The following is a 16,179-nucleotide window of genomic DNA, read 5'->3' as shown; positions in this document are numbered from 1 at the left end:
ATAAGATTACCAACCAAGAAATGACCTAACCAGATATATTTTGAAACAGAAAGAGCAAATATAATTTAGGGGGAAAAATAGGGCAAAAAACATAAGTCGAAAGCATTGATTTATAAATAAATTGTGGATGAGCACAATAATGGTCATAAGAAGCTGAACATTTTTCTTTTTTTTTACCATAATAAAATTCTGTAATCATCCTTGTGATGAGCTGAGAAACCTCTATCTTTGGTAAATTTTAACATTGTACTAATGTTTCTTTAGGATACTGTAAAAGTTTTGTGATATTGTTGCATTGACTTGGTCATGTACTTTTAATTTTAGACTGTGAGGGGACTAGTTCAAAAGATAATGACAAAGCCATGTAATATTTATGAAACCAAAAAATGTAACGTTCTTGCATTTTGTATTAAAAAAATATGTGGTCAATATATATTGCGAATACAGAACTCCATCACTGTAAGGAATTCAGTGTCAGGTGAGTATGGACGAGGATCCCTTTTCTTATTTAATTGCAATAGCATGTATAAAATACCTTAATATAAGGTGACCATGCATATAAGGTGGTCTGTTTTTATGACTCACGAACAGCATCATAGTGAGTCTAAGAGAGTATTGTACCTTTGGATGCAAAAATACAATATTATAGTGAGTCTGAGGGAGTACTGCACTTTTGGATGCAAAAATACAATATTATTGTGAGTCTGAGAGAGTATTGTACCTTTGGATGCAAAAATACAATATTATAGTGAGTCTGAGGGAGTACTGCACTTTTGGATGCAAAAATACAATATTATAGTGAGTCTGAGAGAGTATTGTACCTTTGGATGCAAAAATACAATATTATTGTGAGTCTGAGGGAGTATTGTACCTTTGGATGCAAAAATACAATATTATAGTGAGTCTGAGGGAGTACTGCACTTTTGGATGCAAAAATACAATATTATAGTGAGTCTGAGGGAGTATTGTACCTTTGGATGCAAAAATACAATATTATAGTGAGTCTGAGGGAGTATTGTACCTTTGGATGCAAAAATACAATATTATAGTGAGTCTGAGGGAGTACTGTACTTTTGGATGCAAAAATACAATATAGTGAGTCTGAGGGAGTACTGTACTTTTGGATGCAAAAATACAATATTATAGTGAGTCTGAGGGAGTATTGTACCTTTGGATGCAAAAATACAATATTATAGTGAGTCTGAGGGAGTACTGCACTTTTGGATGCAAAAATACAATATTATAGTGAGTCTGAGAGAGTATTGTACCTTTGGATGCAAAAATACAATATTATTGTGAGTCTGAGGGAGTATTGTACCTTTGGATGCAAAAATACAATATTATAGTGAGTCTGAGGGAGTACTGCACTTTTGGATGCAAAAATACAATATTATAGTGAGTCTGAGGGAGTACTGTACTTTTGGATGCAAAAATACAATATTATAGTGAGTCTGAGGGAGTATTGTACCTTTGGATGCAAAAATACAATATTATAGTGAGTCTGAGGGAGTACTGCACTTTTGGATGCAAAAATACAATATTATAGTGAGTCTGAGAGAGTATTGTACCTTTGGATGCAAAAATACAATATTATTGTGAGTCTGAGAGAGTATTGTACCTTTGGATGCAAAAATACAATATTATTGTGAGTCTGAGGGAGTATTGTACCTTTGGATGCAAAAATACAATATTATAGTGAGTCTGAGGGAGTACTGTACTTTTGGATGCAAAAATACAATATTATAGTGAGTCTGAGGGAGTATTGTACCTTTGGATGCAAAAATACAATATTATAGTGAGTCTGAGGGAGTACTGTACTTTTGGATGCAAAAATACAATATTATAGTGAGTCTGAGGGAGTACTGTACTTTTGGATGCAAAAATACAATATTATAGTGAGTCTGAGGGAGTATTGTACCTTTGGATGCAAAAATACAATATTATAGTGAGTCTGAGGGAATACTGTACTTTTGGATGCAAAAATACAATATTATAGTGAGTCTGAGGGAGTACTGTACTTTTGGATGCAAAAATACAATATTATAGTGAGTCTGCGGGAGTACTGTACTTTTGGATGCAAAAATACAATATTATAGTGAGTCTGAGGGAGTACTGTACTTTTGGATGCAAAAATACAATATTATAGTGAGTATGAGGGAGTATCATACCTTTGGATGTAAATATATTGTATTATTGAAGTATGAAGTGCCTGCAAATGTAAACACAATAGACTATAAAGATTTCTTGTTACATAATGAGATCAGTTTCTGTTTTATTGGTTTGGCATATTGAGTAAAACAAATGATGAAGACCTTATTCTCTGATCTGATCTGAGTTGAACAACTTTGACTTTCTGTAAGAGTGTGTTTTTGTGTGTGTGATTTGGATTTTTAATGTAGCTTTAACAATTTTCCAGTCATATGATGTCTGCAGTGTGGCAGTTTATAGTGATGTCTAGCACTGGGGCATTAAGCCGCAGACATGTAGCATCTTGTCCTACCCAGTTGCATTATCCTGACACCAGGTCGACCAGTCCTAACACTAACCTCTTAATGCTGAGCGCCAAGCGAGACAGCTGTTAGTACCGTTTTTGTAAGTCTTTGGTATGACTCAGCCGGGGATTGAACCCACAACCTCCCGCATCCGACCCGGATGCTCTAACCACTAGGCCACCGGAGTGGTAGTCTATGCAAACTAAACTTTCCCTTTATAATGAAGGCATTGTTTAGATAAAGGAATATCATGTGAATCAAAGTGCATACATTTCTTATCTCACTTGTACTCACTGTACTCCAGTCACACTGTCATGTGAATCAATATGCATACATTTCTTATCTCACTTGTACTCACTGTACTCCAGTCACACTGTCATGTGAATCAATGTGCATACATTTATTATCTCACTTGTACTCACTGTACTCCAGTCACACTGTCAATGTGAATCAATATGCATACATTTATTATCTCACTTGTACTCACTGTACTCCAGTCACACTGTCAATGTGAATCAATATGCATACATTTATTATCTCACTTGTACTCACTGTACTCCAGTCACACTGTCAGTGTAACTCAATGGTGTCAATATGTCATTGAAAATGAAGGATATTTTAAAATTTGGATTGAGGGTTGAGCAAATGTGTTACTGTAGCAAAATGGACTTTGCTATTTTGTGACAGACAGGTAAAGTTTTAAATCATCTATTTGACTATGAACTAATGCCATCTCTGCTGAAAAAAGTTCATCTTCAATAACAGATGAGACATAACACTTTTCAATAGGGTCAGAGGTCATTTAAAATTTAAAGTGTGTCTGTAAAAGCATTTGAATCGCTGAGAATAGCCATATACGGATTCCACATTCATCATAGCCCATCACATAAGCCGAGTGCTGTGGCAAGCTGAGCAACTGGCCTATCCACTTAATATTCTTCCTAAAGCAATAACAGCCGTTTCCAAGCCTAAATTACACAAGTTAGAAGACCTAAGTCTTCTACTTAATAATATTCCATTTTCATGATGCACAAAATAAACCAGGATGAACAATTTTTCTAAGTCCATGGTGATTTACCATAATTTATAGAATAGACTAAAGTGAGTAGAGTGTATGGAATATAAATTTGAGGAAACAGAAATGTGTATTTTATGTCTCTGTTGAACAGTGCACATATAATACCTTGATACAGTCAAAATAATAATAATAATAATGATAATAATAATAATCATCCAACACAGTTATAAACCCTCCAAAAGCGTGTGATTTGAACTTTTAATGTAGCTTTAACAATTTTTCAGTCATACTGCTATGATGTCTGCAGTGTGGCAGTTTATAGTGATGTCTAGCACTGGGGCATCATGCCACAGACATGTAGCATCTTGTCCTACCCAGTCACATTATCCTGACACCAGGTCGACCAGTCCTAACACTAACCTCTTAATGCTGAGTGCCAGGAGAGGCATGTACCATTTTTGTAAGTCTTTGGTATGACTCGGCCAATATTTGAACCCGCAACATTCGCATCTGAGGCGGATACTCTAATCACTTAGGCCACTGGAACTTTCTGTTGAGAATAAGAGGTAATAATAGTGTAGTGATAATTCCTAAATTAGCAGGGGCCACAGGTGGCCAAGTGGTCTAAGGCATTCATCTTTACAGATCACTCATATTTCGCCTCTGTGTGGGTTCTAGTCATGCTTCCACCAACATGAGTCTTTGATAAAACTTGTTAATAGCTTCTCTTGGATCGATGGTTTTCCCACAGTCATCCCAGACTCTTCTTCCACCAAATATACTGGTGGAAAGCATATATTATGCTGAAAATAGCTTTAAGCCCCACAAAACAAACAATAGAAACCAAAATTGGCAAGTTTTGGGTGGACAAATATATGGCTTCAGATGTTTGGAAGTAAGATATTTGTTGATAATAAAGTCTACATTTAAACCGTAAATGAAATACTTGAGCTTTTAATTTTGAATGTTATTCCTGCTATCTTGGAATTAATTTTTTTATAAAAATCATTCAGTTTCAGTAGTCTTAGTTACTGCTTGCTTTGCTTTTGGTGGTGACATTTCATCAAATCCTTGTGCCATTTCATAAAGTCCTTGTGACATTTCATAAAGTCCTTGTGACATCAATAAAGTTATTTTGGCATTAAAAGAAAACAGTCTAGTGTTCAGCTAAAAATGGTGGCTGTTTACATCCAAGGTCATATTCTTGCATGTGATCACAAAGGCCACATATGTTCCAATTGACTTTAGACTGCTCTACTTCATTATTCTACAGCACTCATAATTAGCTGTTCCAATCAAATGTAGACTGGTCTACTTCATTATTCTACAGCACTTGGAATTAGCTGTTCCAATTGACTGTAGACAAGTGTGAAGATTTTCCATAACTATTTTATTGATGCTCCAGTGCACAGCTGTTGCACTTGTTTACAAATTGGACATCAGACAAAAAATTGATAATAGTACCCAGCTCTTGTCTGCTAGTATGACATGATAAAGCTTGGATAGTGAAATAATGATGGAAAGTAGAGAACCTTGGGAGGTCCAGTCCCCAGTTCATCCAATTTATTAAAGAGGAACAATAAGCAGTGCCGGAGTATTCCAAGGAGGAAAGTCATGGGAGGTGAGAGTAGACGTGGAGGAAGAAACCTCTTATTCCAGGAAGTTGTGCTGGCATAACTTCATCATGATATGATCTGAGACTGCAAAGAGAATTATCTTGGTGAAATAGACTGTTCCTTGGGAAGAAGACATGAAAGAGGCATTTGAAAAGAAGATGAAGAAGTATTAGGAACTGGTAGAGAGCTGTAGAACAAAAGGATTAAAAAATCCTGGTGGAAGAATAATGCAAGATTTTTCCTGCAGGGTTGACCTGGAGGATGCTCAGTGCATTAGAAATAAACAGAAGAGCATGAAGAACATCAGTGGAGACTGACCAAGGCAGCAGAAAGATCATCCACCTGCATTTGACTGAGATGTGAAAAAAAGAACTGGCAGCCAACACAAACAGGTAGTGTCTGACCAACACAGTCACTCCGCCATCAGGAGAGTGTTCAGAGATATAAGTTAAAACACCTGGGGAAGCATGGAACTTGGCTGATGACATCTGTGTAACTGCAGTCTCACTGTATATATCGACACTGACCAGCCTGAGTTTATGATTGGTCTTCAGAATAATGGTATATTCATAACCCAGGACCTATGTTGAATGTTTACAAAGGGTTTGTGGCTCTGTGGGTTTAATGCCATTTTCAGCACATAACAGACTATACATAGCAGCTAGTATATTTGGTGGAGGAAGAGCCTGGGAAAACCCAGGGAAGAACCACTGACCCACAAGAAACTACTGACAAACTTTCTCACATACCCATGTCTCAAATCCATGTGACAGAGGTGAGATAACAATGATCTGTAAAGAAAGTGCCTAAGCAAATCGCTTGGCTACCTGGGGCCCCTATGGATAAAGGCAATAAAACTGATAATACACAGTGGGTGGGAGCTTGTGGATCTGAGATGCATTTCTCAAGCTTGCTACTTGATAAGGGCCTGGGCATTCAATTAGGGGGATGGAGGAGGCCTGGGATATTCTTTTGAGGTAGGATATTTTTTTTTACCTCAGTAAAAAAGATTTGTCATCTAATGTTAAGGACATAATATATTTATATTTCTTTCCAAGATCATCGCAAAAGAGATGGCTAAAAATTTGTTTTTAAAAATATACTATGCTACCCTTCCACCTGCAAAAATAAAATAGTCCCTATGTGATTTTGCTACCAACTTGATTGCTGGTAGCAACTACTTGCTATCTGCCATTAAAGTTCATTTGAAATGCTTTTTTATGGCAAATTTGTTTTATCTGTAATAGATGAAATGTGACAAGTGAGATGATACAGTATGCTTAAATATATCCTGTACCATGGTACCCAAGCACGTAGTCTTCAGACCGTCCTAATCACAGTAAATTAGGATCTGTTGGTAGACCGATGAAACTCATTATCTGGGTCATATTTTATCCTTCATATGACAGTGTAATGTCAGCTTGGATGCATTCATTGACAATTTTCAACTGTGCATGTATCATTAAATTCCTTCAAGGAAGCATTTTCAGGCATTTAGTAATATTTATTTCATAAAATAATCATCTGATTACTCATTAAATCAAACCAGTATACAACTTTAATGAACTTAGAGGAAATTACCTTGATTTTTGTATGGTCTTTGTTAGGTTTGTTATGGAACATAATACATACTTTACAGTAAGCATTTTTATGTTTTGGAGAGTGCTGGTGTATTATACATAGTATTATTTCATTACAGGTGAAAGAGGGAACTTTGTTGAATGAAGTTGGACAATCAATGAGTGGATTTGCATCAAAGGTAGGACAAAGTAAAGCTTTATAAGATAAAATCTTCAGTATTGCAGGGAAAACACATTGATTTCGATCTTATCTGACAACACATCAGAGTCTATGTTGTTTAAAGCTAAGCTCAATTTATAAGTAAGTATCTACAATACTTTCCATGACAAGAAGCTGTCTTTAAAGTCCGAAAGAACATGCCACTATATTTACCCATTGATGATGGTCATTGAACTGTAGGATCAACCAATGCTGGTATACGAAAAAGCATGCTTGCATCTTCCCATGGTTTTCCTTGGTTCATTCTCAACCAGTTATAATGGCTGTCATGAATGGCCTATTGTTTGCTGAAAAATGGCATTAAGCCCACAACAACATCCACTTGATGCTCTGTATGGCATTAAGCCCACACAACATCCACATTATGCTCTGTATGGCATTAAGCCCACACAACATCCACATTATGCTCTGTATGGCATTAAGCCCACAACCACATCCACATAATGCTCTGTATGGCATTAAGCCCACAACCACATCCACATAATGCTCTGTATGGCATTAAGCCCACAACCACATCCACATAATGCTCTGTAGGGCATTAAGCCCACACATCATCCACATTATGCTCTGTATGGCATTAAGCCCACACAGCATCCACATTATGCTCGGTATGGCATTAAGCCCACAACAACATCCACATTATGCTCTGTATGGCATTAAGCCAATAACAACATCCACATAATGCTCTGTATGGCATTAAGCCCACAACATCATCCACATAATGCTCTGTATGGCATTAAGCCCACAACAACATCAAAATAATGCTCTGTATGGCATTAAGCCCACAACAACATTAACATTATGCTATGTATGGCATTAAGTCCACAACACCGTCCACATAATGCTCTGTATGGCATTAAGCCCACAACAACATCCACATAATGCTCTGTATGGCATTAAGCCAACAACAACATCCACATAATGCTCTGTATGGCATTAAGCCCACAACATCATCCACATAATGCTCTGTATGGCATTAAGCCAACAACAACATCCACATAATGCTCTGTATGGCATTAAGCCCACAACAACATCCACATAATGCTCTGTATGGCATTAAGCCCACAACATCATCCACATAATGCTCTGTATGGCATTAAGCCAACAACAACATCCACATAATGCTCTGTATGGCATTAAGCCCACAACACCGTCCACATAATGCTCTGTTTGGCATTAAGCCCACAACAGCATCCACATAATGTTCTGTAAGATCAGATTCAAATGCACACAGAAAATACCTTAATCTGACAGTGTATTATTTGATAGAGGATGTTAAACAATTCTTACCCAGTTGGAACGTCCTTGTCTCTTTCTGATGAATACAGATTCCTTCTAAAATCATGGTAGGTTTGGGGTATATGAACTTCCAGAATATGTGAAGAATAAATCCTTATAAAATGATGACTGCTGGAAATATTACTTAAAGACATTTCACCCATCAATGAAATGAGTGTAGTGTATATACTCATGAGTCAGACTGCAAACAACAAAAATCCTGATCTGCCATAGCATAATGCACCCGCTGACCAGGGTCTGTGTTGTTTGTTTTATTGATTAACAAACTGCACATACCAAGATCTGCCAGCACATAATGGTGGCAGTTTGCAGTTGGGCTTGACATGCGAGTGTATAATGTACTTAATTTTGGAACGTTGTTCCTGTAGTTTTTAATGAACAAAAATTGAAGAAATCATTTGGTGTCAATAGCCTGAAATTGTTGCTAATGTTCTTTAGTAATTGCATGTCATCAAGTCATGACTTAAGTTAGATTATTATTATAATGTGATTACTATAATGGACTTAAGGGTAGTTAACAATCAGACTACCATGGACTTAAGGGTAGTTAACAATCAGACTACTATGGACTTAAGGGTAGTTAACAATCAGACTACCATGGACTTAAGGGTAGTTAAAAATCAGACTACCATGGACTTAAGGGTAGTTAACAATCAGACTACCATGTACTTAAGGGTAGTTAAAAATCAGACTACCATGGACTTAAGGGTAGTTAAAAATCAGACTACCATGGACTTATGGGTAGTTAAAAATCAGACTACCATGGATTTAAGGGTAGTTAACAATCAGACTACCATGGACTTAAGGGTAGTTAACAATCAGACTACCATGGACTTAAGGGTAGTCTCAGATTCTGAGGTCCTTTTTAAGCATGTGATAAGATGAGAGCTGGGCATTATAAGATTTAAGGTGGTAAATATGTACAGTTCTTATTACAATCATTTCATAAACTTGCTAAGGCCATGTTCATTGTGCACAGAGCTGGGCATTGTAAGATTTAAGGTGGTAAATATATACAGTTCTTATTACAATTATTTTATAAACTTGCTAAGGCCATGTTCATTATGCACAGAGCTGGGCATTGTAAGATTTAAGGTGGTAAATATATACAGTTCTTATTACAATCATTTCATAAACTTGCTAAGGCCATGTTCATTGTGCACAGAGCTGGGCATTGTAAGATTTAAGGTGGTAAATATGTACAGTTCTTATTACAATTATTTTATAAACTTGCTAAGGCCATGTTCATTATGCACAGAGCTGGGCATTGTAAGATTTAAGGTGGTAAATATGTACAGTTCTTATTACAATCATTTCATAAACTTGCTAAGGCCATGTTCATTGTGCACAGAGCTGGGCATTGTAAGATTTAAGGTGGTAAATATGTACAGTTCTTATTACAATTATTTTATAAACTTGCTAAGGCCATGTTCATTATGCACAGAGCTGGGCATTGTAAGATTTAAGGTGGTAAATATGTACAGTTGTTATTACAATTATTTCATAAACTTGCTAAGGCCATGTTCATTGTGCACAGAGCTGGGCATTGTAAGATTTAAGGTGGTAAATATGTACAGTTCTTATTACAATCATTTTATAAACTTGCTAATGCCATGTTCATTACACACAGAGCTGGACATTGTAAGATTTAAGGTGGTAAATATGTACAGTTCTTATTACAATTATTTCATAAACTTGCTAAGGCCATGTTCATTGTGCACAGAGCTGGGCATTATAAGATTTAAGGTGGTAAATATGTACAGTTCTTATTACAATTATTTTATAAACTTGCTAAGGCCATGTTCATTACGCACAGAGCTGGGCATTGTAAGATTTAAGGTGGTAAATATGTACAGTTCTTATTACAATCATTTTATAAACTTGCTAAGGCCATGTTCATTACACACAGAGCTGGGCATTGTAAGATTTAAGGTGGTAAATATGTACAGTTCTTATTACAATCATTTTATAAACTTGCTAAGGCCATGTTCATTGTGCACAGAGCTGGGCATTGTAAGATTTAAGGTGGTAAATATGTACAGTTCTTATTACAATTATTTTATAAACTTGCTAAGGCCATGTTCATTACGCACAGAGCTGGGCATTATAAGATTTAAGGTGGTAAATATGTACAGTTCTTATTACAATTATTTTATAAACTTGCTAAGGCCATGTTCATTACGCACAGAGCTGGGCATTGTAAGATTTAAGGTGGTAAATATGTACAGTTCTTATTACAATCATTTTATAAACTTGCTAAGGCCATGTTCATTGTGCACAGAGCTGCATACTGCTGCAGTTCACCATAGTTTCTATATAAAATTTCACTATTTCAGGGGGCAAATATTACTGGCAAAGTTTTTTGTGCAAAAAGATGCTGCATTTCAGAGTTTTATTATTGTTTAGGTGCTTTAACTCTATCATGTTTGGTATAGAAAGGGTGGGGGTGGGGGTGAGAGTTGATTAGAGGACTGGCTACATCCATGATTGGCGAGGTTCTTCAAAACTGTTGATGATGGACTGTCCAGCTGTTAATTATGATGATGAACTGCAATTAAAATTATTGAATTATGGACCGGACTTTAGCAAGCTCCCGCTGTTAGCTCCATATTAAGGGTCAGTTTTCACCTAAGGTACAAAAATCCATGAGTCACATTTAGATTTGTAAAAGTCAGTGGTAATGATTGATACTAATTGTGTCAGAGAAATACAGTGGCTTATTTCCTAAATTATTGTAGAACATACACAACTACCAATGATGTTGATTCACATAGTGTACTGCCACTGGTCTATGCAGTTTACTTTGAGTTATCAAAATAAAAAATAAAAAGAAACATGACAGATCCTGATCTGCAAGTGCATTATTCTCCATTTGTAATAACATCAGCTTATTATACCCAGGAAATACGGTATTAAAATGTTGCTTTCTCCAGTACTTCACCACATGAATATGGCCGTGACTGACAGTCACACAGTGGAATAGGTTAGCCAGAAATAACGCTAATGAGTGGTATTTTTTTGACACTCGCCATGAGGGATATCAGCAAGTGCTAAACAGAAATCCATATGCCATTCATCAACAAGGCTGGGAAAGATTTGAAACTTGTTGCCTACATGTTTACCTTGGGTTTTATTTCTTCATCAATAATGTATGCAATGAGAGCATATCCTGTCATCATTCTGAAATCTGAATAATTGATGGAATGTTTTGTGTAATTGGGAGGTTCTTATGACATAGAGCTGGTCCTAAATGAAAATGGTATCAATCACAATGCCTGCATGAAATTTTTATTACTGTTACTTCTCCCGAGTGAATGGTTGTACTTATACAATGTTTTCACTAAGCTTTATATTTAATTGGTCCTAAATGAAAATGGTGCTGATCATAGTTCCAATATGGCTGCCATGATGGCATCTTGAAAATCATATTATCACTACATCTGATGAATGGCTGGTCATATTGACGTGAGGTTCTAACTAAAAGACTTCTTATGCTATTTAATGTGTCCTAAACATGCTAAACAATCTTCCAATATGACCACAGTGGCATCCATGATGAAAATCTTTATATGGCTGCTTCTCCTGAACACCTTGTCCTTGTGACATGGGTTTTCATGACTTCTTATTATGTCTAGTTATTCCTAGATGAAAATGGTCCTAATCTGATGTCAGGTATGGAAGTCTTGGTGGCCATCTTGAAATTCTTATTTTGGCTGCATCTCTGAATTGATGGTCATGATATCAGTAGGGGATTTTAACATTACGGTTGCTTATTATATGTAGTTGGTCCAAAATGAAAATGGTGCCAATCTAACCTGCAACATGGCCATGATGGTGGTCATCTTGACAATCTTACAGCTACCTCTCCTGAATATTGTCATATTGACAATCTTACAGCTACCTCTCCTAAATATTGTCATATTGACAATCTTACAGCTACCTCTCCTGAATATTGTCATATTGACAATCTTACAGCTACCTCTCCTGAATATTGTCGTATTGACATGGGGTTTTCATGAGAAAAAAAACTTCTTATAGCATTTTGTTTGTCCAGAATGAAATATTTTTGATCAGAACTCCCAACATGGTCAAAGTGATGGCCATCTTGAAAATCTTGTTCATTGGGTTCTCACTAAAACACGTCTCACTTCATGTAGTTGGTCCTAAGTGAAAATAATGCCAATACAACCTCATAGATCATAATAAAATAATGCTGGTGCAACCTCCAAAATGGCTGCCTCGACAGCCATCTTAAAATCTTTATATTGCTCTTCTCCTGAATGGATGGTCATGAGGTTTTAGAAATATAATAATAGTATTTAGATGGTTCTGAAAGAAAATGGTGCTAATTTTATCTCCAACATGGCACCATAGTGTCCATCTTGAAAATGGTGTCATCACTACTCCATCTGGTGGCATTGACATTAGGTTTTTGTTAAAAGGGACATTCATTTATTTGCATCTCTGATGACCTTTACTTAAAAGGAAGCTCATTTCAATGTTACCATGTTCCTTTTCAGCCAGAGGCAGAAATAATAATAATTCAAAGTCCCTTGGAAGTATAAAAGTTTCATTGCAGTACCTAGGCAATCCCTGGTTTGTACTCAGGAGTCTCTCTACAGTTCCCACAATGCAGTCTGTTGGCTGTTGTAATTATCCCCTTACAGTCCATGAAAGTTAACAGAAATAATGGAGTCTAGATCCAAGCATTAGGCAAGCCTTTATTAACAAAGTTAAATCAGACACATTTTTTAATAACAAAAGATTGATATTATGACAGTAATATGCTGTGATACATAAACTTAAATAAGCACAGAACAAAAGTCAATATTCTATCACATCTGCCATTTTGATGAACTTGAAATATTAGATTGTGCCGGTCCCTACATTTCTAAATGTTTATGATTTTGTAAAACTGTTTCTTCCCTTTCAAAGAAGCAGAAACACAGAGGACTGATTCTTGCTGAATTTTAACTGACATTGACCCTTTTTGAGAAAAATTGATTTTCATAGTTCTGCAAATATTGAGAAATTGCTAGTTAGGCACAATTTCAGAATTGGTTCTACAACTGTTAAGCAAATATTCAGGAATTGCTTTACCCATTACACAGAATTAGGCAGTTTCCGATTTGTATCTACAACTGTTCAGCAAATATTCAGAAATTGCTCTGCAGGCATTTCAGGAAGTGTTGAGCACAATTCCTGGCAGGTGCACTTATTCAGAAACAAGTTAGGATTTATTTAAAAACATTTAAGCAAAAAGTTCAAACATGTTGAGATGTTACTTAGCAACACTTCAGGAATACTTCAGAAAGTTCATCAAATACTTATAAACTTAGCTAATTTTTAAAAAATTCTGCATGTAGTAAAAACACTGCATTGCAATAAGTTCTCCAATCTGCATGTAGTAAAAACACTGCATTGCATTAAGTTCTCCAATCAATCATGTATTAATCTCAAACCAAATATGCACATATATTCAACATAAGAGGATTGAGAGAATGACATACATGTATTATTGGTGATAATCCCTTCACTACATTTTGAAATATTTATTAGACTTATTATAGCTACAGTATGCCAGATCTTACATCAGCTATTGTCCCTCCTAGGTTTTTATTCATGTTAGAATGTCATCTCAGTTGGTAGAACATTGAACTAGCAGTCTAGGGGGTCAGATGTTTGATACCTGCCCTGGGTAGTGTTGATTGACTACCTCAGTGAATCTATGGGAAAGGCACATATCTCATTTTTCCTTGGCATAATATATCCAATAATAGGTTACAAGTACCATTAAAATTAACAAATCAATTTTGTTAACTTCAAGCAATTGTGGTTGACATTTGATTCAGTTTGAATTTAATTAATTGAACCTGTTTCTCTCTATTATATTTATCTTTTCCTCCCTCCTCATTAACAATAATAAATTCCTTAAAATTTTTGAAAGACTTAATATCAATTTTTATTAAATACTGGAAATACTCAGTAATTTGAATGCACCATAATTAAAATATTGAATAATATTATACAACAGGTGTTGATTCAGATGCATCTGAAAAATTAAAAATACATTCAATAATTTGGTCTCATTTAACAGTTAACAGAAACTAGTTATTTTAATATGTGTTTGTCAAAAGTCACGTCTAAATATATATATGTATATCATTTTTCTCCCTGATAATCTTTGATGTATCATAAAGGGACATGACTTTTGCATCTCCTTAGCGAATGTTTTCGTCTGTATACATTTTGTCTATTCAAAACAGCACAGATTTGTTTAGTAAATAATAGATATTTAAAAAATGTATGAGTTTTGTTTCCTGTATTCCAAAAACGTAAAGGACAAATCTGTTCTGCCCATGTCACAGTTAGATGATTGCACAAACCAACACCAACTGCCATGGTTCTATTTAGACATGACTTGTACATCCAGCATGAACCTAAACCTATACATTCCATGTGGACCTATAAACCTATACATCAAGTGTTGACCTAAATGTATACATCCATTGTCAACCTAAACCTATACATCCAGTGTGAACCTAAACCTATACATCCATTGTGAACCTAAACCTATACATCCAGTGTGAACCTAAACCTATACATCCAGTGTGAACCTAAACCTATACATCCAGTGTGAACCTAAACATATACATCCAGTGTGAACCTAAACCTATACATCCAGTCTGAATCAACCTAAGTATTTTAACATGCAGAGTTGCATTTAGGGCAGTGTTGCAAAATTTTCCTCAACCACTGAGCAAGGAATGTTATTAATTCAATACAAATTTTGATTACATAGATACTTGGAAAGGAAATAATTAGTTTGTTGTCTTTTTACCTGGACAAATTAACTGGAAATGACATGCAGACATATGGGGTTGGCCAGATCATAATGGTTGATAAATCATAATTATCCTCACATTGATCTACATCATTACATTCTCTCACTTGTCTATAAAATGACAGCTGCATGTATGTGCATGAGTGCAAGATTTTGTTCAGTATTTGAACATGCATGTGCATGTTTAATTGAGTATCACTGTTGTGAAAGTTGCATGATGTATTCTGTACGATCTCAAATTGGTCCCCAGACATAATTAGCAATTTTTATTGTGTAGTCATCACAAATTTCAGCTCTCTTAAACTATGCAAGTCTAGGTCTTTATGTCTCCTCATTTTAGTCCCTCCTCAAGAGCCCCATATTTGCTGAGGATCATCCTCCAAAAGAAATCCTTTTCAGGACTTAACCTTTCATAGCCAACAAGTCCTTTATTGGTACAAAACATACTACAATGTATATAGCTAAAGTTACATTTCCACCCATATCTTCAGTTACACATTGTACATGTTCACATCAGTACCACTCCTAAGTGTTGGAACACTCCCACTGAACACCATGTTTCCTGTGGATTATCCTGAAAGAATCCTATTTTCCTGTGGAAACTTCCTCTTTCATAGACAGTAAATTTCATTAGAGACAGAAGACATACTATATAAGTAATAGCTGAATTTCCCCAGGTTTTAAATCATATCAATTCATGAGACTAAAACTGCACTTCTTGATAACCTCACCCCCACCCACCCAACCAAAGATTGTGAGCTTCATTAATTTGTTTGTGGCATGTCTTCTAAAGATCCCTTTTCCCAGGAAAATGTCTCCTTCATAGAAAATGCAGTTCCTTTATTCAGTATAAAGTGAAAAAATGCTATAAAGATAACTGCAAAATTTCACCATTTTCTGTCCAGAAAGGAACTTAAATGTCTACAAGGGACAATTTGTATCGGGAAAAAGTGCTTCATTTGGGAGGATATGCCACATTAGAAGTGGGCCTTGTTAACTTTGGGATTGGGGGATTCTAATAATAATGAGTTTCAATTACATGAAATGGTATAATTAAAGATGTGAGGGCTGTCTACATTGCTCAGAAAATCATATAGTCTAATGCCTGGG

At 35.7% G+C, this 16,179-nt stretch overlaps 1 protein-coding gene across 1 annotated transcript in view; it reads left to right on the top strand.

Annotated features, from left to right (window-relative positions):
* LOC149808183 (ADP-ribosylation factor GTPase-activating protein 1-like) overlaps positions 1 to 16,179 on the top strand; it is a 133,377-nt gene that overhangs the window by 97,252 nt on the left and 19,946 nt on the right. The window contains exon 9 of the mRNA XM_089974360.1: positions 6,826 to 6,885. Within this exon, the coding sequence (XP_089830486.1) occupies positions 6,826 to 6,885 (60 nt within the window). The remainder of the gene's footprint in view (positions 1 to 6,825; positions 6,886 to 16,179) is intronic.

Source organism: Sinohyriopsis cumingii, chromosome 1 (genome assembly GCF_028554795.1).
Source record: "Sinohyriopsis cumingii isolate HCF-2022 chromosome 1, ASM2855479v2, whole genome shotgun sequence".
Lineage (NCBI taxonomy): Eukaryota > Metazoa > Mollusca > Bivalvia > Unionida > Unionidae > Sinohyriopsis > Sinohyriopsis cumingii.
Note: the sequence above shows the minus strand (reverse complement) of the source record. Positions and strands in the feature narration are given on the sequence as shown.